We start from the raw sequence: 23,910 nt of genomic DNA on the forward strand, positions 1-23,910 counted from the left end.
ACAGTCTGCTTCAGGAGGGAGACTTCAAGAACTGTGTTTTAAATTTCATTGAAGACTTTCCTGTGACACAACATGGGCTGCACCTAGTGATTATTTTAATTATCGATGAATCCCTCTGTTATTTTTTTTGATGAAATGAAAATGCTAGAAAAAAAACAGCCACAGTCACAATTTCACAGAACCCACGTTAATGTCTTCAGGTTACTTGTTTTGTCCGACAAACAGTCCTAAAGTTATTCAATTTACTATGACAAGCAGCAAAAAGTATTCAAGAAGCTGGAACCAGCAGCTGTTTGGCATGTTTGCTATTCTGTCCATCAATTAATCAACTAACTGACTAATATTTTCAGCCATAGTGGAGGACCTGGGACAGTGCTGAACAGTGCTGATTTTTAAACATACAAACCAGATATATTTTAACCAGGGGTGGAAGTAACAAATTACATTTACTCTTGTTACTGTAACAAAGCCACTTTTTGTGCAGGGAGGGCTACTTGTACTTTTTGGGGAATTTTTAAAAATAGGTAATTTTACTTTTACTCAAGTATTTTTATCTCAAGCATTGTATTTCGCTATATTTCAAGTCCCATCTGTTAATTAAAACCAAAAGCCACATGAAAAAATCATGATAAACTGTTTGAGAATGGAACAGAGCCAAATCACCAACTGCAGGACAGTGAAGAAGCTGCTGGTGTGTCGGCGACTGTAGGAAGGCAGAGCTCCAGAGAGCTCCATGTCTAGAGAGGAGACACTCTGCACTCAGGTGACACACTGGAAAACATTCATGTTCTAAATGTTTACATTCACTGGCTGAGTGTCAGGGGAGTATGGGGGTGCAGTCGCAACTGGGCCGGCCAGGGCTTGCAGTTAATGAGCAGTACATAAATGCACAGCAACACAATAAAATTAAGCATGACGTCATTATAGGTTATGGTTATGGTTAGCATTATTGTACCTTGGCATAGTTAAAAAAGGTTGCATCTACCTTAATCACTGATTCACTGCACTACCCAAAGAGCACACTAACTGACCCAAATCAAACACACCCACAATGTTGTGTGACCAACAGGTGCATGCTGGGTCTAGCTAAATGCTAACGTGCTCATGGACAATTGACAATAATCCATTATGTGAGTGCAGCTCATTCAGCTCTAAGTCAGCAACCACTGCGTTGCCTAGCAACATAGCATTTTGTGTGTGTGTGTGTGCTACGCAGTATGTAAAAACTGCAGTTTCTCCTTTACTTATACATATGTGTTTGTGGGCTCACTGTGGAGTTTATATTACACATCTCTGTGTTTTATTCTATGGTTGATTCTGTAATTTTTGTGACTTAATAATGCTTGTTATACCCTCCATGGTGTCCATAGACTCTTCATTTATTGTCGGCCATTTTTCTTTAACTGTTTAGTTTTGTCCTCTTTTCTGGTTAATTCAAGTGAGGCTATACAGAGGAAGGTGGTTGTCTATTTATAATTAATAATCAGTTGAATGCATAGGCTGCAAAGTACCTCTATAGCAATTGAATTTGTTGTTGGTATGGACATAAGGGTTCTGTGGCGTGATGTTGTTCCCCTGTATACGTTGATATTTAATTACCCCTCTTAGTTACTGTTGCTCACCCCTCTAACAAAGTTACTGTTGCTACGCCTGTCAAGCTTTCCATTCTCGCATGGCACATGATTTAGCATCAAAATTCATAGTAATTTTCTCATTTCTGGTTGGCAACCATCGATTTTATCGTCTGAAATGATAACTGTCACTGTCAGATTTTATTAGCTGTTGCTAGCTAGCTAATTAACATTAGCTCGTGTTCGGGGGAGGGGTTTAGCGAACATTCAATTGATTAATAGACCAATCGTTTCAGCACTAACATCTTGTTAGCAAACCACTGCAATCTTGCCTTTAATGTGTCTTACAAGTCTGGTAGAAGCTGGAATTGTTGGCTGGTATTTGCATGTTAACATCATTAATTACTCTATTGGCTATTAGTTTACCAAGTTGGCTCTAAGCTTACCAAGCCTACACTAAACTTTAAGTTTATTATCCAGGTCTGATGGGCCCAGTGTTCATCATCATTCTCGTTTGTCTTCCTGCCTGTCTGTCCACATGTCTGTCCTTCTGTTTGTCTGGTGGTGTAATAAAAATTGCTGTAGGATAGTGATGATAGCGCTACTGAAGGGGTTGCGACTTGAAACTCATCTCCTCAAGGTTAGAGCATTACATCAGCCCCTCTGCTGCTACATTAACTGGCTAATGGATTGTGTGTGTGTGTGTGTGTGTGTGTGTGTGTGTGTGTGTGTGTGTGTGTGTGTGTGTGTGTGTGTGTGAAAAAGATGGTGAGAGAAAGGTATAGGTTATCCTGATGAAAAGTGATGCTGACTCAGCGTCAATAGCAGTTACAGTTTCATCTCATATTACACTGTCTCTCTTTCTCACACACGCATACACACACATCATTTTAAGTCCATCCTCCTCATCCTGTGAAGTGAAGTGTAACCTGTCTGTCCCAAAACAATACTACAAAAATCTGTGTGACTATTTGACATCTTAATGATTATAAATATGCCATCTACTCAACAATGTTTTTTTTCACGGACTCTGGTACAGCATCACAAATTGCATTTTTCCATTTCACTATTCACTATTCTAGTAGTGGATTCTGAGCTCTGGGTCTGGGTCTCTGTAAATAATATTAATAAGACTACGGTCTAGACCTGCTCTATAGGAAAAGTGCAATGAGATAACTTCTGTTATAAATTGGCACTATATAAATAAAATTGAATTGAATTAAATCTACTAATAATGAAGCATAAAGAATTTTAGATTTTTTTATCCAGATGTAAACATTAAATATTCTAAAGACCTCAACCAATTACTAGGAGTACTACTCAATCTGGGAAAACAGTTGTATAATGACTTCTGTGGCTCTGGAGGAAGCTTATTAAAATTAAATCAGAGAAAATAACATCATCATGATGACATCATCAGGGTTATCTCGGATTGGATTTGAGCCTTGAAATTTATGATAAAAAGCCCTTGTTAAGAACTATGGAGTTTGAAAGACTTGGGTATTTACCAGACAGGGATGGTCTAACAGAAAATGCTATCGTGTTGCATTCTAGCATTATAGGATCCAATGTTTTTGGAGCTTAACCCATACTAGGGACTACAAGTCAGGATATCTCACCCTTTGTTTTATTAATTTTGACCATTCTTTTTTAATAAAAGTTCCCTAATTTAATGGAAGAGCAATACTAAATTGCTGGAGTACCCCTTTAAAAAAACATACATTTTAATATTTACCACCAAGACCTGCATTAGTGAAATAAGCAATTTGCCAAATTCATGGTAAACATAAAAGGATACATCCTGTTTACCAAATACGTCAGTTATTCTCCATCTTTGAACCAAAAGCTTCTAAATCAACAGAATGGGTGAACTGGACAGTGGCACCAACTCTGGCTTCTGAGTGACTTGAGCACAGTTTATTATATTGAATGTAATTGTAGTAATAATAATAATAATAATAATAATTAGCATATATTATATTTGCACTCCATCCCTGGATTCTTAATAAAACTATAAGGACTCTATGATGCTGAACTTGCATTATAGGCAACTTTATATGACACATTTAATTTAACTGCAGTTCTGCTTTCTGTTATGATGAAAAATTAAAGACCATCCCCCACTCTCCCAAAAAATGCAGGCTACTCGCCCTTCAGCAAAGAAAAAAACAAACAACAAAAAACCCCCATTACAATACCCTCCCATTTTACTGACCCACGCAGGGGGATTTCCGGGTTTTTTTCTCCCTAGGGCCAAGCCCTGTTTCCAGTCTGGCTGTCGACCATGCTCCCCTGGAGCCACCTGAGCTTCATAACCTCACCCTGCTGTCTGACCTGTGTGTGTATACTGGTTTGTGTGTGTGTCACACCTGTAGTTAATAAGGTTGGGCTGATTGCAGGGTTTCAGGTCAGACAGGTGTGTGTGTGTGTGTGTGTGTGTGTGTGTGTGTGTGTGTGTGTGTGTGTGTGTGTGTGTGTGTGTGTGTGTGTGTGCGCGTGTGCGTGTGTGGCTGACGGACATCAGCATTGATTCATTAAGACAGGGGCCATTTGTCACAGGACGTACACATAAATGTTTGATGGCTCAACAGGCACAGACAGGGATATGATTTATGACCTGAGAACAGAGTTTCCCTAAGGAACCAATAACCTCCATGGTGGTTTGTCAACGCAACACGCAACACCTTTCATGAAAAAGGTAGTTTTTCCTTGCCACTGTCGCCAAGTGCTTGCTCATAAATAATATTATAAAGAGTACAGTCTAATCCTGCTCTATGGGAAAAGTACAATGAGATAACTTCTGTTATGAAGTGGTGTTATATAAATAAAATTGAACTGAATTAAAATCCCCAAAAAGATCCAAACAATGCAAACTGAGACCAAAATGAAGGAAAGACTTTCAGTGGTAGTGTGGCATCATAGATCATACGGTGGTCAGGGTGGAACAATTTAATCATCAAGGTGGCACTGACCCAGCTGCAGAATAGAGAGGGATTTCCTGATAATTCAGGAAAATTAATTTTGTTATGTAAAAGTAGTCCTACTGTGAATCTCAGCAGTAAAAAGGATGAGGTGTGTTCATGCCACTGTATCACAGATTATATTCCATGGATGCCACATATAATAAAATCATTTAAACATTTTTCCTCTAAACTTCTCACATGGTTTAATTTAGATTAGATTAGAGAACAGTCCATAAAATAAATATAAATTTGTGTATCGGAACTTTGTTTTTCCTTTTTTCCTCTCCCATTACTCATCTCTCGACCCCTCAGATTTATCTGGTGACCCTTTGGAGGGGTCCGACCTCTAGGTTGGACCCACTGGACTAAACTAGCTAACTGTATATAAAGTAGTTAAAACTAGCTCTACCTCGAGCAGCTACAACAGTAAAATACTGCTTACACATTGATGCATCAGTATTGACAATCTAATCACAAGTCACCAGTACTTTTACTTTTGAAGTATGTTTTGCATAAGCATATACTATAATCAACAACCCAACATATGACAATTTTTCCTGATGACAAGTTAATGTCATCAGGAATGTGTTTTAGATTGATTGCATGTCAAAAGGAGGAAGAAGGAAGTTTAGTTTTATTCCAGAAGCCATAAGACAGAAGAAATGGAAGAAATGATATTGTTGGATTGTTTTTGTGTGTAAATGAATTGCTTATTTGTATCTATATTTGCAAACTTGCTTGCCTGAAATTGCCCCTTTAGGGACGAATATAGTATTTTAAAGTTGTATTGAAAAAAAATCAACCAGTGCAGGAAGAATATTCAGTACAGTAACCCATTTCTACAACATTTTTACACACATTGATTTAAGTTGAAAACAGGTTACAAAATTCTTACTGCAGTGAAAGTTTTTTTTCGCTTGTTAAACTTAAGTAACACAATAAGTACTTGGACTCAATTATAGACAGACATGTCTTTATAAGATTGGGAGGTTTGCAGATAAACCCTAACCCTAAACTGCCCAGCAGCATGTAGTAATAGTTGAAATTAGCTCTACCTCAACTAGCAACAACATTAAAAGGCTAATTAAACATTAATGCATCAGTAACAATAATGCATATGTTTAGTTTTGATACTTAAAGTGTATTTGACTTGTACTATACTTACTATACTACTGTGTGTCAGGCTACAGTAAAGGTTAAAAGGCCATGTGACTGAGAGTATCAGTGATTGGCAGATTGACAATGATTGGTAGACTTAATTACCTTTGAGGTGATAATACTGTTAAATCCAGCTGTATAGCAGTGAGGTATTATATCTTACTGAAGTTTGTTACTAGTGTTAGTGTCTTAGTGGAAATGGGCTGTGATATAGTATTTTCACGATATTTTGAAGCTCAAATGTGGAAAAATTAGTGACATACATTTTATATTTCAGTGTTCTCACATATGAAGAACTTTCCAGCAGGGCAAGTTCTCTGACTAATTAACTTCACATGGATAGGCCATTATCAACAGTTGAATTTTTCTTAGTTTTGTTGCATATTCTACAGAAAAATATGTATAGCACCTTTCAACAGCAAGGCAATTCAAAGAGCAAACATAGACAAACGCAAAACATAAAAAAGATATTAAGATTAACATTTTACTTAACAAAATGCACTACATTTATAATTAGAATAGGAGAAGGGCCTTTATTGGTCATTCTAAGTCTAAGTCTCGTAATTTGGTGCTTTTGTCTCTCATGTTTCCTACCACTCTTGACTTGACTACTGAAGAAACAGTAACTTCCAACTCTCTGTACTCTGTTTACAAAAATCATCTCTTGCGAGGTGTTTGTACATGGTGGTGCTGGCTCATTAACTGAGTCAATAGCTCAGTTGGTGAAGTATGTGACCTTGCTAAATGTCCTGTTCTGTTAATTATTTTGTCTGCCCCTTGTGTCATTAACTATTAACATCTTACAACTATGTAGATCCAAATGTGTTCAAACAGAAGACAGAGAAACACAAAGGAACAGTTTCTGAATGTAAGTGTGTGTGCATGCATGCGTTTCACAGATGAGACATGTGTGGCCAATGTGTGGGACTCCAAGAATCGTGGCGTGAATGGTACCCAGAGAGGAAAGATCGTGTGGAGACTGGAGCCGGGACCCTACTTCATGGAGCGTAAGTGAACTTCATGGGTCCGGTCGTGTTCATCCTAATTACATTTATGTGTTGCTAAAGGGGCATTCCACTGATTTTACATATGAATATCAGTTTAATTGTCATAAAGAGTACTACTCAGCCTGTATAGTGTCATCAGTGGATATGGAAGAGTTTTGTCAAATCTGAGAAATAACCCTGACAATGTCATGTCATAATTTTTGTCTGTGTTCTCTCCACAGCAGAGACTAAGATCTGCTTTAAATACTATCATGGTGTAAGTGGAGCATTAAGAGCAACGACACCTTGTATCACTGTCAAGAACCCTGGAATACTGGTATGTTAGTGTGTGTGTTTGTGTCCCATCTACATGTCCCTCAGGTCCCTACAGTCATTCCTCCACCTTCAATCTTTCACCATCATTTCTTATTTTTTCTTTCTACTCCGTTCAGTCCTTTTCTTTCTCTTTTGTCCTTGGCAAGACTGGGTGACATTTTCCCCACCTATAGGAGACATAAAATAGATTACATTTTCTCCATGGAGACCTGCCCACAGCGGGTATATCATTGCACAAAAGCCTACATCCAAGATGAAGCACTATTATTATTGGCAATTTAAAACAATGTGATTGGATGTAGGTAACATATGTAACACATGTCACATTGCTGAGTCAAATTACCTAATATTTTAATTTGCATATACATACATTTTTATAAGCTCTGCGAGTGGCTTGCCAATGTTAACTTAAAGTCTACTATGTAAATGGTGTATTGGTAAACATCATTATGAGATTGACCTATTTATTAATTTTAACATCATTTAACTTAGATAGCGTAGTCCTCTATATTATTTTTGCATGGCAATGTCGGCCTGTCAATCCACCACGTTGGTCCAGACTGAAATATCTTAACTAACTATTGGATGGATTAACCTGAAGCACACGAAGCCTACACATAAAAAAGTGGTGCTATTTTCTGCATTTAGAATTTTACCACTACCTAATATTTCAAACCACAACTGTCAGAAAACTACAGTACACCATCATGGTTTCTACTTTGCGGCCATTGCAAAACAGCAGTGCTACGCTTTCTCCCAGGAGTCTTCGTTCTACTGCTGAAAGTCAGTGCAGGCAGCTTTACAGATAGCTAGGTATATAATAATAAGTCCTACTGCGATGCAGAAGTGTTTTTAGTCTTAGGTTAACTTTGAGTGGGATTCCTCTGAAGGGTTTGGAGGCACTGGATAAATATGGGCCCTGGTTATCAGCTGCAGATGCTCTTTCTTCTTCCACTAAAACAGTGACTAAATAAAAGAATGTATCAGGGTCCAGAAAAGAAAATCTTCTTAACTCTTTCCGCATCACTGCAGCTGTATAAGTTGCCTCTTAACCCCCAGAATTTATTAGGTAACATATTTTGGGCTCAACTCGGCTCAGACAGAAGCTGGAAAAAAAAAATTGAGATGGCAGGGATGTAGTCAGAGTCAGTGGTGGATGTCACTGAACTCTCAGCGGCAGCACAAACTGAGCTGAAGAGACATTTGCTCCAGTTGAGTCAGTAAAATGAAATGAAATTAGCAGCTGGAATCAGAACTCTCAGACCATTATTCCTCTCCCTCTCTTATGATTCCTCCTTTAAACTTTTAATCAAACTCTCATGTTTTTTTTTCTCTTGGAGTGAAGTCAGTTCGCTCTAAAAATGTTAATGGTAAGGGATCCACTCATACTGCTCTCCTATTGGTTGTTTTCTCATCAGGTGTGCAGTGAAGGCCAAGTGGAGGACCAGTCAGGGACTGAGCACTGTCGGAAACTAGTAAGCTTCACCCTATCAGGTGAGACGAAAGATTCACTGGAATTGTCATGTAGTTGTGGTCCAGTAAAAAATAAACACACATGCTGATGAATGTCTGCTTTCCACTCCAGACATCCAGGCAGTAGGCCTGAAGAAGGGCATGTTCTTCAACCCCGACCCCTATCTGAAGATGTCCATCCAGCCTGGGAAGAGGAGCGGCCTCCCCAACTTCACCCACCATGGCCAGGAGAGACGCTCCTCCATCATTGCCAACACCATTAACCCTGTGTGGCATGGGGAGGTCAGCACAAACACACACACCTGCAAAAATGCACACACCATGGCATCCTAAAGGAATTAAATAAGTATTAATGCACAATGTGCTGCCCTGATATATTATAATAATGGGTGAGTTGAAGGTGAAGATGGAAAACTTCACTGATGTTGTTTCTATGACATTTACTTATTATTGTGTAACGTGCTGATTATTCCAAATTATATTATTTAAAAATATATATTATAGTTGGATAAAAAGTATTTTTTATAAATCAGCTTCCAGACCAACAAAGCAAAAATCAGCTAGTTTATATTTTGTGAGGACGACTGATTTTGAAATCATAACTTAGCTGTGTGAATTGACAAATAATCCAAGCTGACTGCTTATGGAGTTGATTAGTTTTTATTAACTGTATCAGTACGGTATGGTTGTAATCACTTGTCAGTAGTTCATTTTGGCCTTCTTACACTTCTCCAAGCAAGTGTCAGCTGAACACAGATTTAACATGATTTCAGTGGGACTTTTAAGAATTCAAATAACGTTAATAACTTAATAACCTCCACCATCACAATGATAAGTGAAGCATCGGTGCTCTTGAAAATTTTCACGATAGAAACATCAAGCTGCTGCTACAACACAAAGCAAGGTAGATAACGCTGTCTTTTTAATCCGATATTTGCAGTGGATGTGACAGTGTCAGATCACACGACCTCCTCATAAATGTGGATGTGTGTTCCCACATAGTTTACAGTAGACAATTGGAACCGATCAGGACCAACAGTGTTGTTGTGTGTTTACTGTGTGTTTACTATTGCCAGCGAAAGCGACTAGAAGTTAAGAGAAGAAAGCAGAAGTTTTAAAATGTATTTCTAAATACATAATGTAAATAAAAAACTGTAAATGTACCAAATTTACAGGTAGTGTAATACAGCAGGTGAAAATAAAACTATACTTTTTACTGTTGATCTTCCTGTAGAAATACACTTTTGTAGCTCTGATGACTGACGTGTTGGAGATCGAGGTGAAGGATAAGTTTGCCAAGAGCCGTCCAATCATCAAGCGGTTTCTGGGTCAGCTGATCATCCCTGTGCAGAGACTTCTAGAGGGGCCGACAGCTGAGTGAGTCCACATACACATATCGGTATACACTTTGGGTGCACATCTATGAAACGTACAGGTTTTGAATAGACAACTGACCATGAAAACTGAAGCTGTAATTTTGAGTGTTAATAAATGTGTGCATTTCATCCCACATTTCCTCTCTTCAGCTGTCCCTATAAAATAAAGGCAAAAAGCCCAAAAAAGTCATCTTAAAAAAAAACAACAGCTCCTACTTACTTTTAAGAAGCACTCAGACAGAAAGAGAGAATGGCTGAGGAGGAATGTCCAGAAATCTGACCTAACCGCAGTGACTCAATATTGTTCAGTCAATACCAATCAATACGTCCCAGTCAGCTCATTGATCAGGTATTGATTTGATATTGATCAACAAATGATGACATCATGTACTACAGTGAACCATGATGTATAGTGTGTGTGCGCTGTGTATACCCATATCTTCTTGTATTATGCCTTCCAGGCTTATTTAACCATTATGTGAATTACACACTTACACATAATGTTAGGATCAGGAAGTAGTTCATTAATGGCACATGTCTGATAGAGTTCAGTTGAGAAGAGAACAGTACAGTTAAAAGACAAATTAACATGAGACTTAACAACTATGGCTACGGGCAAGTCAGGCACCAAAGCACTCTACAGGACAGCAGTGAAGACATGGCTTCTGTGATAAGCTCTAGGAACAGCCATTCATCTGCTTCCCCAGCCAGTGCTATAGCAAGAGCCTCTGTAAGGGCAGAGGCAGCATACGCAAGAGCATCATTTTCAGAAAAGGAGATAAAAGTAAAAACGGAAAAAGCAAAGTTAGACGCTCAGCTAGGAGCACTGGAACTCCAGAAAGAGGCAGCTACGGCATAGGAAGATGCCTTAGAGGCAGCACTGGATTGCGAGGTGTTACAAAGGAGAACATGGAAGCTGTTTTCCACTCTACTCCTACTTCACCAGGTTTATCTGCTAAGGGGTCAGCATCAGAAACAACACAAGCCGGGGAACAGCAGTGGCTCTGTAAGAACAGAGAAACCTGTCAACAGGCACTCAACTAGTAATCCAATATCAGTCCACAAAACTGATATAGCCAGGTCTGCGGTCTCTAACGAGGATACCTCTGCAAAGCAGGGTGATGGAAATGCAGAGGTTTCAGAGCTAAACTGCTCAAAGAAAGGCCTTTCTCAGGGAGAATGGAATATGTTTCAAGTGCTGTGCTTCATCCACTCTTCTAGCTAAAGACTGTAAAGTAACAGTTAAATGTAACAAGTGTGAGAGTGAACGCCACAATACAACCATGCACCCTGGTCCAGCACCTCAGACAGACAAGCCATCCACCCCTTCGGCAGAGAACAGCAGGGAGGATGAGGAAAACCCCACCACCATCCCCAAATTTCAGCTCCATCTGTACTGAGGTTTATGGAAAAAGCCAGAAAGCAAGGTCCTGCTCCAAGATCTGTTTGGTGAAGGTTCATCCAAGGGGTCAACGAGAAAAGGCTGTCAAGATGTATGCCATACTTGATGACCAAAGTAACCGCTCATTAGCTAGGTCAAACTTTCTTTGAGCTTTACCACATACAGACCAACTATCCTCCTACTCACTCCATACCTGTTCTGAACTGGTTAACATGTCAGGAAGAAGGGCAGAGGATTTCAGATTGAGTCAGTGAGTGAGGGAGTCAGCTTTGTTCTACTGCCACTCATAGAGTGCAGTGAAATACCTGACAATGGTCTGAAATACCAACGCCAGATGTAGCCTTTCACCATCTGAAACATGTGGCAAGCCTTGACTCAGGCGATCAGATCTTGATGTTGTCAGTCTGCACAAAGTGAGACAGCAGATTAATGGGCCTCACAATGCTCCCTCTGAGAGCAAACACAATCTAGGATGCTCTCTGTTTAACAGAACGGCAAATGACAACAAACTGTCTACATCCACTGAGGACACAGCCTGCCTGAACTTAATGGAACTTAATTCCCTGTGATAAGCCTGCTCTTGTCTTGCCTCTCTGTGCCGCAAACTAAACAAGAAAACAGAAATGAGCTGTTTGTCTCATTCATGGGGAAGATATTTGAGAGAAACCCTGCTGAGCCAGCCCCTCCACTGAAAGAGGGTGAGAAATGCTGGTACCTGCTAACCTTCTACCATCCACAAAAGCCTGGCCATATCAGGGTAGTGGTGTGTCTACAATGTTCCACTCACATTTAATAGCCTCTTCTGTCCCCATATGCTTCAGAAGGGAAAAAGTTGCAATCACTTCAGACATTCAACGAATGTTTCATTGTTTCCTAGTGAGAGGAGATCACAGAAACTACTTGAGGTTCCTATGGTACAGAGACAACGACATGTCAAAGGACATCATTGAATACAGAATGAAGGTTTATGTATTCTGCAACAGCCCTTCACCTGCCATCGCCATCTACGGGATCAGATGTGCTGCGCAGGCAGGCAAGCGTGAGTATGGGGAGGACACAGTACAATTCGTGCATAGACATTTTTATGTCGACGACAGGCTTATGTCTCTTCCCACTGATGCAGAGGCCTTCTGCCTCTTACAGAGAACTCAGGCATCGCTCAAACAGTAAAAGTGTTGGCCATTGAAATGGTAGCAGCAATGTGACAGCAAGGTCATCCTTGGGTATATATACAATAGGCTTGGGTGGTATCAAGGTATTATAGCATACCAGGGTATTAAGAAATCCTGAAGGAATGGTTTTCAATACCATCAAAAATACAGGCGCTCCCTTTCTATTAAACTGATACGGCGATGCTGTATTGAGGTTAGGGTTGAGCGATATGGTAAAACCGGCCACCATACCACACCAAACAGAAACCGCCCATGCCTAACATACAATGAGACAAAGCGTTTCTACACATTTGCACAAAAGAGGCCAAACACATCTGGCAATCCTCCAGGCCAGACCAGTGGCTATATGTGCCTTTTGAGCACAATCCAGTTGATCATCCTTCCAGGTCCGTTATGACATCCCGCCTTGCTGAGTCAACATGGCGCGTTAGGCCTACATTCTCCTCCAGCCTCACACGCCTGACAGAGCTCATCAGGAGAGCTAGTAAGATGTCACTCAAGCAAAGGAGAAACACCTGACTAGCAGTCGCTTTGACAGATTCTCCACCTGGAATTCTCTTATCAGAGCTGTGGCCCTACTCATCCACATCGCTCGCTGTCACAAGCCCACAAGCCAGATTAGCGAATGCAGGGGTTGGCATTTGTTTAACAAACCCCGCACCCCAGATGAGCTGTTACAGGCCTCAGCACAGAGAGAGACCTACCCTGAGGAGTCTACTTTGCTTGCAAAAGCAGTCCCTAAAAGTAGCCCACTCTTCAAGCTCAGTCCCATTGTGGATAATAATCTCATCCGTATTGGAGGCCGACTCACACGCAAAGCTGGAGAGCAGCAAGAGGAATCCTCTGATCCTTCCAACTAAGGGTGGGCAAAATCCCTTCTATCACGGTATATGTAATTTTATATCACGGTATATGTAATTTTATATCACAGTAATGGTATATATATATCAACATACAGTAATTATTCTGTAAATTCAGTTAAGAAATGGTTTAAAATAACCATACCGTACTTCATCACATATGATGATTATTTTCTTCTTTTATTTGGAACTTCCATTCAAACAAAAACAGCTGCCTCACATGAGACAACACTTGAGTTAAAAACAAATGACTCAAAACAGTAACTAACATTCTTTCAAAATGGAAGCTTTTCCATGTCCACATGACAGAAGTCGCATCCCTTTTTGTAGTAAAGGTCTTCTCCCTTATCTTGGGCCTGCCCCAAATAAATAGCAGAGACACTAAGGGATAGCTCCCGCGGTGGAAACGGTATTGCAAAATCTCTACCAGTGGACACATTCAGCCACAGCCACATCTCCACACAACTAATATGGCACTTTCACAAGCAGGTGAAATATCAAGGCCGCCACTTTACTGAAGGAGTCATCGGAGTAGTGGGTTTGTGGATTGTGGAAGTGTGTCACCTGTTGGAGGCTGCACAGAAAAACAGAAGAGCAGAGAAAGCCAGATCTACCACCTGAGTGCCTCAACACATCTCCCTTCTCTTATGTGGGATTGGATGTTTTCGGTCCCTGAATAGGCACTACAAGGCGTACATGAGGAGGCCATGCTCAAAATATAAGCTGAGCCGTGCTGTTCACTTGTAAGAGCACAAGGGCAGTCCACATCAAGGTAATCAAGTGGATGGACACCTCAAGCTGCATAAATGCATTCACTATCTGTGACCTCAACTCAGATCAGACTGTGGAACCAATTTCATTGGGGCCATCCAGAGAGCTGGGTCTAGGACAGGATATTCAACAGGACCCCAGCATCCAGAGGTTTCTGAGTCAGCACATCTGTACCTGGAAGTTCAATCCCCCTCACTTCTCACATATGGGAGGCTCGTGGGAACGTAAGATTGAAGTAGCAATCAGAATTCTCGACTCCATGTCCTCAAGAGGCTTATTTAACCATTATGTACAAGTACAGGCTCTGGAGTACCTGCCTACCTTATAGAGTCGACATAAGTGGAACAAAGATCATCAGAACCTACAGGAAGGAGACGTCGTCCTACTGGAAAACAGTCAAGCAACTCGTAAGGAGTGGCCCCTGGCACTGGTCACTTATACCTTTCCAGGCAAAGATGGGAAGGTCCGCAAGGTGGAAATCCAAGTCAAAGCTCAGGGCAACGCAAAGACATTTCTGAGACTTGTCTCAGAGCTTGTTTTTCTTCTCCCCAAAGAGGATGGTAAATGTTTGGTAAACATTGAGGTAATGTTAATAGTTAATAGTAGCATAATAGTAATAACTATAATATGATAGTATTCTGCCTTCCAGGCTTATTTAACCATTGTGTGAATTAGCACCCCCGAATGGATGGACTGTACTTGTATAGTGCCTTTCTAGTCTTTCAACCACTCAAAGCACTTGTGTGACACGTGAGTGGACACTTGATTATAATAAATTGTTAGGATCAGGAAGTAAGAGTTCTTTAATGGCACATGTCTGATAGAGTTCAGTTGAGTAAAAGGCATGTGATGCCATTCGGATTGTTACAGTACTGCAGAAGCATCACCTGTGAGTTTAATAATTTTAAGCGTGTAAGTTAACTGTTTTAGCAATTATTTAATCTGTAAATTGTTATTGGAGACCTATTAATTAATAAATTAATTAATTAGCTATTTCATCGCTAATTATTGTTAGGTGTTAGCAACCTTAGCCATGCTAAGCCACAGTCTATGTTAAGCATTACATTTTATTACATTTAGCTTTCGGCTACGCATTTTATTACGTGAGTAGCCATTGTTGTAAACATTCTGTGTTATGTGTTTTCACAGTTTCACTCCATTTTCACTACTGGCATGCTCTTTTGAGTATCGCATTAAACTTGGAGCTAGGACGCTACATCTTGACTCTCGTTGCATTTCTGAAGTTTGGGAGTTTGGCTGGCTACCGAATTCAGGTTACAACATCTAAAGGAGAGCAGTACAGCTTGTGCATATGTGTTTGTTTGCGTTTGGTGTGTCTGTGTATTCTCTGATAATGCATTTTCTAGCATTGAAATCCTGAGCTGCTGTCGGTAGGGACATAACTAATGTTTGTGGGTATGTGTGTGTGTGCAGCGATCAGCCAGTCAGCTACAGCCTGTGTCGTCGTCTCCCTACGGACCATGTGAGCGGGCAGCTTCTGTTTAGAGTGGATATCACCTCCACTGGACAAGAAGGTGTGTGTACACAATGTGATGTAAATGAACAACACACACTTAAATTGGTGACTTAAGGGTTTACATGATCAAAAATGGTTTCTTGGTTAATAGGATGTTCCATTGTGACTGTCACATTCACGTCATATCACACCATACAGAGACCATGAATACAAGCCACCGAGTGGGAGAACTGTTCAAGTTAGCCTCCTAGTTGTACTGTAATACCAGAAATTTCAGACACAATATTTCCCACTTGGTGAAAAGAGCTACAGAAGTCACAAACTGATGGCAACATAAACAAAATCCAATATTAAGTCTAATACATTTAATTTAGCTTATTAAAAAAGGAGTAATACACTGTATCTGGTTTCACTTGTTAACAAACTTAATTAAATATAATACAATATATATATATATATATATATATATATATATATATATATATATATATATATATATATATATATATATATACTTATATATATATATATAATATTAAAAATAGCTAATTTAGGAGTAATTTTTAATTTATCTACTGTAACTATAAGGCTAGCAGTAGGGGTACCATTGTGAATACAGTGTGAACGCCTCCAAGTCGTAATAACAGGAGATTTCCCCGCTCTTCCAATTCAGCCAGCATAGTGTGAATGTATCGTAAGCAACAAATCAGAGGCAACTTTGTGATATCTACAGAGCTCCCCCGGGGGTCATATGATATATAAAAAAAATCTGCGTGAACGGATTAATAAACTTTAAGAGGATTTGGAGGAGTGCTCATTCAGGTTGTGTTCATGGGAATGATAGGACTTCTGATGTGGACCTCTGACCTTCAGATTTAATGAAGTGGGATAGTGTTATGGTAAAGTCATTTGCTATTTATACCCATGGGCAACATTTTTTTCTACGATATGACCCCCCGGGGGGCTCTGTGCTTATCCCTAACCTCAATCTTTCATCCCTCCTCCCTATCATCCTGTCTTTCTTTCAGAAGCCTCCCCAAACGCTGTGGGAAGCATCTTGGGTGGCACAGTGAACGGTGACCCTGGCAGTCCCTCCGACGACGAAGACCTCCCTCACCCATCCTCGTCCTTACACGTCACATGTGGACCTTCACCCACAGGCTCCGATGAAGGCTCCCCATTAGTCAATGGTGCTTGTTACTATGGCGATGACAGTGTGTGGCGGGAGCCTGGGCAGATGGGAGAGGAGGATCTGCTTCCTGTGGCTCTAGGCAGCCACACCCACCGGCAGGTGTCACTCAACGACTACCTGGATGCCATCGAGGCTCCCATGAGCCCCGGGGACCGACCTCTGGCGGGGCCTTCACCGAAACTCCGCTCCAGCTTTCCAACGGACACACGGCTCAATGCCATGCTGCACATAGACTCAGATGAGGATGAGGAGACTGCAGCACAGCACAGGGACCAATCACAGCAGAGCACAGACTTAGCCTTATCAAGGAGATTGGTTACACCTGAGTCTCAACAGGGGAACGAGGGATCAATAGGGGAGCCACAGGGGCAGACTGGAGATGGGGCTTGGCCTGGACCTGGGGCCACAACTGAGGCAAGTTCCTCTGCCAGTGCTCAGCTTGGAACTGAGCCTGCAGCGGCTGATCCTGGATCTGCAGAAGGTGCAGCTGGAGTCCAAACACAGGCAGGAACATCAACCGCTGCTGAGACTGCAGCGGGGATCGGAGAGATTGCTGGAGCATCAGCTGAGGCTGTACACATTACTGGAGAATCCTCCACAGCTTCCAGCTCATCTCAGGCATCAGGGGCTGAAGCAGTTGCAGCAACCGGGCCAGGGGAGTCCGTGGGTGAGTATACCTGTCAGGAGCAGAGCAGCAGGACGTGTGCAAACCAGGAAGTATCCTGCAATCCCTCACTTGGTCCTCTTTCACCCATTCAGGTGAGCAGCTGTAGTTTAAGTGACTAAAAGCTAGATGTCTTAGATGCCAGGTGGGAAGAGCTTTTTTCAAAATCTCTTCTCCTCTTTTTCTCCTCTTTTTTTCTGTCCACTTTTCTCCTTTCCTCGCCCCTCCTCTCTTCTCCTCTCATCTTTTTTTCTCTCCTCTGCTCTGCTCTGCTCTCCAATCCTCTCCTCTCCTTAGGAGGTGGAGACAAGAAAAGAAGTGGCTCCAAAGGCAGAGGAGGAAGGGGCAGAGTCATCGAGCAGTGAGGCGAACGGGCCAGTAGCAGCAGCTGCTCCTACCAGCAGCAACATAGTTGACCAAGGAGGAGGGACTTCTGAAAATGGTAGGTGTTAAATGTTTTTGTTAATGAGATAGACAACAACATTTATTAGGATTAAGGATTCGCTGCCCTTTTTTAAGCACTAAACATTTAAATTCCATTTCTCCGTCTGTGTGTGTGTCACACAAAGAGAGAAAGAGAGAGAGAGAGAGAGACCTGTTGACATATCTGTTTTAATGACATACGTATGGGATGTATAAAATGTGTATTGTATAAAATATGTGTAAAATACGAAATTAACATATATTGAGCTTCTGATATGACCGTATGACTTTGGTACTTATCTTGTTATGAAAATAATGATTTAGTGTACTTGATTACTAGACTCATTAAGGTTTGAAGTGCCCCTGGTTGATTTAATATTGGATTTAATTTTGTATCCAGAAACCATACAATATTACATACATATATAATATGGCTGCCAGGGCCACTCACAGGCAGCAGTATCTCATTCCACTGCTTTTATCTGCCTCGTTGTTGCATTACATACAAGAACTGCTAAAGTCTTAATTAATTAATTAATTAAAGGAGGGAGAACAGGCGGCAGGAACAGGCTGGAGGAGCAGGAGGGAGGGGAAGTGTGGAGGAGGAGGCGGTCCATGCAGGCCTCCGGAGGCGTGGCCCAGAACCAGGAGGTGTGCGGGGCCAGAGAGACTCAGAACGGGACAGCAGGTGTGGAGAGAGATACAAGTGAGATGATTTTTTTTTTTTTAGCTCTGTTATTCCAGTAAAAAATAAACACTGAAAAGAAATTCTTGTTATTACTCCAGAGATTTATATATGAGTTTTATGTACATGGGAAAACTTACTTATTTTTTAATTTTTATGGCAACAATTACACATTTCCACACATTCTTACCTTAACTTAACCTTTACTTATCTTGAGGTTAATTGCTTTACTCGAGGTCTCCTTAATGGTTGTTATTAAGAGAGGGTATTAATCATTCAATTTTCACGTCTATAGTTTCCAGTCTCCTGCTGCAGCGATTGCAGTACTTCTCTTTAACTCAGGCTGTGTTCTCATCTAACAGGAGCATATTAATTAAGACACTCTCAGGCTAGCTGGGCTGACCAGGTTATTTCCTAAGCTTTTAATATTCTTTCTGACACTGGCTTTTTAGAAATTTTATATGTTGCTTTACTTTTTATCTATTTTAATTTCTTTCTTTTTTCTTATGTGTCTATCAAGTATCAAGTTCAAGTTAGAATATGTTTATTATTAAAACAAATTGATTCCACCACTAGTATGTATTGTATTCAACCACAAATCTCATATAAGAGGAATATTTCCATGCAAAATCTGCACCGGCATCTGTCCATGTCAGAGGATTGAGTGATCAGGGAGCATTAATAAAAAACTGGAGCATTATCCAGATCAGAGTTTTCTGCAGCTACCAAAAAGCTGTTGGATTACAGAGAGAACAGTTATTGTGCTTATTGTTAGTGCTTATTTAACCTTTTGACAGTATTAGTTGATAGTAGGTAACAGTGCTGTGCTTGAGGGGAGAACTGGCTGTAGGATCTGATCTCGTACTTGGAACGTCATGAAGTTTTACAGCTTTGCTGACATATATTCATTGACATACAGTACAAGAGACATTTCTGCCTTTTCTTATATTTAAAGTGATGCAAAGATGTTTCGCAGTTTTGATGACATCGTGTGTGTGTGTGTGTGTGTGTGTGTGTGTGTGTGTGTGTGTGTGTGTGTAGGTGCCACAGCTCAGGCCAATGGCCACCAGTCTGTTCGCTCCCTGCCATCTGTCCGCCATGACATCAGTCGTTACCAGAGAGTGGACGAGCCGCTACCACCTAGTGAGTGTGTATGTGTGTGAGGGTAAGGGTAAGGGTTAGGGTAAGGCATTTAGTTGTGATGGTTAAGGTTAGGGTAAGGGGCAAGGGAATGCATTGTCAATGACGTTCCTCACAAAGATAGAAGTAGAAGGATTGATGTGCGTGTGTGTGTGTGTGAGTGTATGTGTGTGTGTGTGTGTGTGTGTGTGTGTGTGTGTGTGTGTGTACTACAATAAACTAAATTTAAACTAAGGGAAAAGGTGTTAATCAGCACAGCACTAACCACAGAAAATAAATCACCTATCCTAAACTTTGTCCGCACCAAGGTGCAGTAACACTTAACTTTAATCCCCCCTTGTTAAGCATTTATAAGCAGTATATAAATGGTTTATAATACACTATGATGTAGTTGTAAGCAGATATAAGAACATTTCTAAGTGTTTATTAATGTGTTTATTAACAATTATAATTCTCCTATGAATGAAATATCTTGTAACTGATGAAATGAATGATTGATAGCACATTGTGTTATAAAGCATTTATTAACTGTTACAAATCAGTCACAGGCAGGTTTAAATATTTGGCTACACTTTATAATAACCATCATTAATAAATGGTAAATTGATAGTTAATTAAACTTAAGTTAATAGTTATTTCACTGTTAACAAACAATGAAATGATAATTAATGATGTTTACTAATTATTAGTAATGCTTGTAATTGTTATCGTCTCTTATCAGCTATGACACAATATATAATAATAATATTATTTTATTTTATATTACGCAAACTAATAATCAAATAACTTATAATCACTAATAGCAGCATCACTAATAATTAGTAAACATTAATAATTGTCATTTCATTGTTTGTAAAATAAAATTAACTAAAGATTAATAAATCAGTTTACCATTTATTAATGATGGTTATTATAAAGTGTAACCAAATATTTTTATAAATGTGTGCAAAACTCATGAAGACATGTTGAGCTCGAAGGCTCATTCTTGACTTTAAAACAATTTCTTATTCTTAACTCAAGGTCCACTTACTGGATTTTATATGGAGCTATACTATAGTGTTATAAACCATTTATTAATTGCATATTATAATTGCTTCTAAACGTTAAATAAGGTGGTTGCAGAAAAGTGTACTGAACTAGAGTTTCTATATCACTTTACTTTTCTAGTATTCTGTGTGATTTACTATTGTTTGCTCACACAAACACACACACACTTTAGCTTACACTAAACAATAAATTATGCTCCATAAGCTTCATTCATGCCATCGTGTGAGGCCAAAGTCAGTTTTGCATCTTGTATTGTTTACCACTTAAGTAGTTTTGCTTTCCTGTCAATGGCTGAACACTGATTCAGTGCCTCTTCGCTGGCTGCACGTTACACTGTCAAAATAAACTTTTTTTATGTCATAACTCAAAATATGAAGTATTTTGGATCACCTTCAGACAAGAAAGAAGAATCAGGCTTTGTGGCTGCTTAAAGGGATCCATTATTCGTCTTTTCAGAGGGTGTTCATTCCTTTACACCATTGCTGAAATACTCACCATTACTGACAAGCCAACAGATGCATAAATCATTTATACATTTGTTTGTTTAACCTCTGCATTTTCCTCCTCAGCATGGCCTTGCTATTGTGTGTGTTCTTACTTCTGTCAATGTGTGTGTGTGTGTGTGTGTGTGTGTGTGTGTGTGTGTGTGTGTGTGTGTGCGTGTGTAAACCAGACTGGGAGGCTCGTATCGACAGCCACGGTCGGATCTTTTACGTGGACCATGTGAACAGAACTACAACTTGGCAGCGTCCCACCGCCCCCCCTGCTTCGCAGACCCTCCAGAGGTCTAACTCCATACAGCAGATGGAGCAGCTGAACCGCAGGTCAGAACAAACTCTCTCTCTCTCTCTCTCTCTCTCTCTCTCTCTCTCTCTCTCTCTCTCTCTCACACACACACACAAATATTGTATGGTCAGCCTCAAACTGTAAATACAAGCAGCAAAGTTAAAAAATGTAGTTGAATTTTCCACTTTTCTCATTACTTGTATTACTTTATCTGTCTTTCACTGTGGTAATGAACACACACATACACACACCTTTCCAGGTATCAAAGTATACGTAGGACGATAACCAATGACAACAGACCAGAGGAGCAGCCAGCCAATGAGCTGCCGGCGGACGAGACTGACATGCACCCCTCCATCCCAGGTAATCGTCTCACTGCACTGCATTATGGTCTATGTAGTGTGTAAAGCATGTCCTGGAGCCTTGATTTGTGTATTTTTTCTGACTCTGTGTGTGTGTGTGTGTGTATATGTGTGTGTGTGTTCCAGAGCTGCGTAGGGACAACAGTGTGGCTCAGTCCAGCTCCAGGTCTCGCCTTTCCCTGCTGCTTCAGTCCCCCAGCGCAAAGTTCCTCACCAGCCCTGACTTCTTCACTGTGCTGCATTCCAATCCTGTACGGACACTCATTTTCTTCTTCTCCCTCTTCTCTTTTTCATCCAATCCATCTCTCTTTTTGTCAACCTCTTTCTCATAGATAGCACTCTATTTGTTTCAGGAAATTGCAAGGCCTTCTCTCCAACCTCTGTTGACCGCACACACATAAAGGGACTGTATGAAAATTATTAGGGAGGTCAGAAAAGGGGGAGGGTTAAGTGTTGATGTATATATTTTTAAGTCTTGTGAGATTTATTGTTAAAAAAATAATAATCAGATAGCTACATGAAAAAGATACCTTTTGTGTGCAGCACAGATCATAAGTTGTGTATTGCTAAATGCAGAGGAATCAATCAATCATGTCTCTTTATCCTCATTGGACATAGGACCAACATGTCAATTTTGAGAAGTAAAGTAAAATATATCACCAAAAAAAAAAATATATATATATATATAATTCAAGTTCAGCATTATACGCTGCCAGCTTTTTGTACTAATGGGTGAATTTAAATGAAATATGCTGACTGTGGCTGTCTACAGTTAATGGAATGCTAAAGGAATGTTAATATGATCAGTTCTTTAAAGTAATAGTTTGACATTCTGGGAAATACCTTATTCACTTTCTTGCCAATAGTTAGATGATAAGATCGATACCGCTCTCATACCCATGTGCTAAATATGAAGCTACAGTCAGCAGCCAGCTTAGCTTAGCATGAAGACTGGAGGCAAGGGGGATCAGCTAGCCTGGCTCTGTCCAAAGGTAACAAAACTCACCTACCAGGACCTTTAAAGCTCACTTTAGAGTTAGCATGCTAACATTTGCTAATTAGCACTAAACACAAACTGAGGCTGATGGGAATGCCATTAGTTTTGTAGGCATTTGGTCATAAAACAAATGTTGACCTGATGATGGCACTAGAGGAAAGGAAGGAACACCTTTAAGGAATTTCTTCAAATTTGGCACAAACGTCCACTTGGATTCAAGGATGAAGTGATTAGAATTTGGTTGTCAAGGTCAAGGTCTAAATGGTCACGGTCAAGGTCACTGTGACCTCACAAAACACGTTTTTGGCCATAACTCAAGAATGGAAGACCACATTTCACAGTTGGTCGGACAATGAATTGGTGACACTTTTGACTCAATGGTCAAGGTCACTGTGACCTCAAAATGACCTTGACAAACACGTTTTTGGTCATAACTCAAGATTTGATGCAGTAATTACGACAAAATTTCATACAGATGTCTAATAGGATACAACGATGAAGTGATGACAAAAGGTTAAAGGTCAACTTCACTGTGACATCATAATGTCCTGGAAAAACACTTTTTTTGGCTATTATTCAACACCATAACTTAGGAACAGAAGGGGAGATTGTGACCATATTTCACAGTTGGTCGGGCACTGAATAGGTTTCACTCAAAGGTCATTGTAACCTCAAAATAGGTTTTTAGCCATAATTTAAGAATGAATTGGGCGATTCCAGTTTTCACACACTTGTTGATTGGCACGACACAGTGAGTAAACAATAACTAGTATAGTAGGCTTTCCTCCATCTCGTCGTTCGCCTCCTGCCTCATTCTGAATTTTGAACGTCATCGGAATCACGTGACTGCAAACAATGTATTGGAGCACACCTAGCTAATCATGATCCCGTGAGTGAGTGAGTTTCATCTACAGCTCACAGAGAGGCTTCGTATCTAAAAATGGCAGGAGAAAACAAAAGCACCACATTTTGTATAACTGTACTCAATAAGAATCCATCTTACATGTGTACCTGTTTAGCCAATACATCTATGATAATCCTTCATTAATTAGGTCAACAATGTATATTC

The 23,910-nt window shown here is 40.2% G+C and overlaps 1 protein-coding gene across 6 annotated transcripts in view; it reads left to right on the plus strand.

The window, feature by feature from the left end:
• The window catches only part of hecw2b (HECT, C2 and WW domain containing E3 ubiquitin protein ligase 2b), a 61,951-nt gene that overhangs the window by 21,756 nt on the left and 16,285 nt on the right, over positions 1-23,910 (plus strand). For 2 of the 6 annotated variants that reach the window (XR_006377075.1, XM_044188377.1), the window contains exons 3-15: positions 6,592-6,699; positions 6,921-7,015; positions 8,433-8,508; positions 8,600-8,769; positions 9,722-9,864; positions 15,503-15,603; positions 16,574-17,496; positions 17,699-17,843; positions 18,369-18,530; positions 19,551-19,652; positions 21,370-21,520; positions 21,742-21,845; positions 21,971-22,095. Coding sequence is in view for 5 of the 6 variants with exons in the window: in XM_044188377.1 (XP_044044312.1) it covers positions 6,592-6,699; positions 6,921-7,015; positions 8,433-8,508; positions 8,600-8,769; positions 9,722-9,864; positions 15,503-15,603; positions 16,574-17,496; positions 17,699-17,843; positions 18,369-18,530; positions 19,551-19,652; positions 21,370-21,520; positions 21,742-21,845; positions 21,971-22,095 (2,405 nt within the window). In the remaining variant the exon portion in view is untranslated. The remainder of the gene's footprint in view (positions 1-6,591; positions 6,700-6,920; positions 7,016-8,432; positions 8,509-8,599; positions 8,770-9,721; positions 9,865-15,502; positions 15,604-16,573; positions 17,497-17,698; positions 17,844-18,368; positions 18,531-19,550; positions 19,653-21,369; positions 21,521-21,741; positions 21,846-21,970; positions 22,096-23,910) is intronic. The other 4 variants (XM_044188379.1, XM_044188378.1, XM_044188380.1 and 1 more) reach the window with 4 other exon arrangements.

The sequence above is a fragment of the Siniperca chuatsi genome, linkage group LG24 (genome assembly GCF_020085105.1).
Source record: "Siniperca chuatsi isolate FFG_IHB_CAS linkage group LG24, ASM2008510v1, whole genome shotgun sequence".
NCBI lineage: Eukaryota > Metazoa > Chordata > Actinopteri > Centrarchiformes > Sinipercidae > Siniperca > Siniperca chuatsi.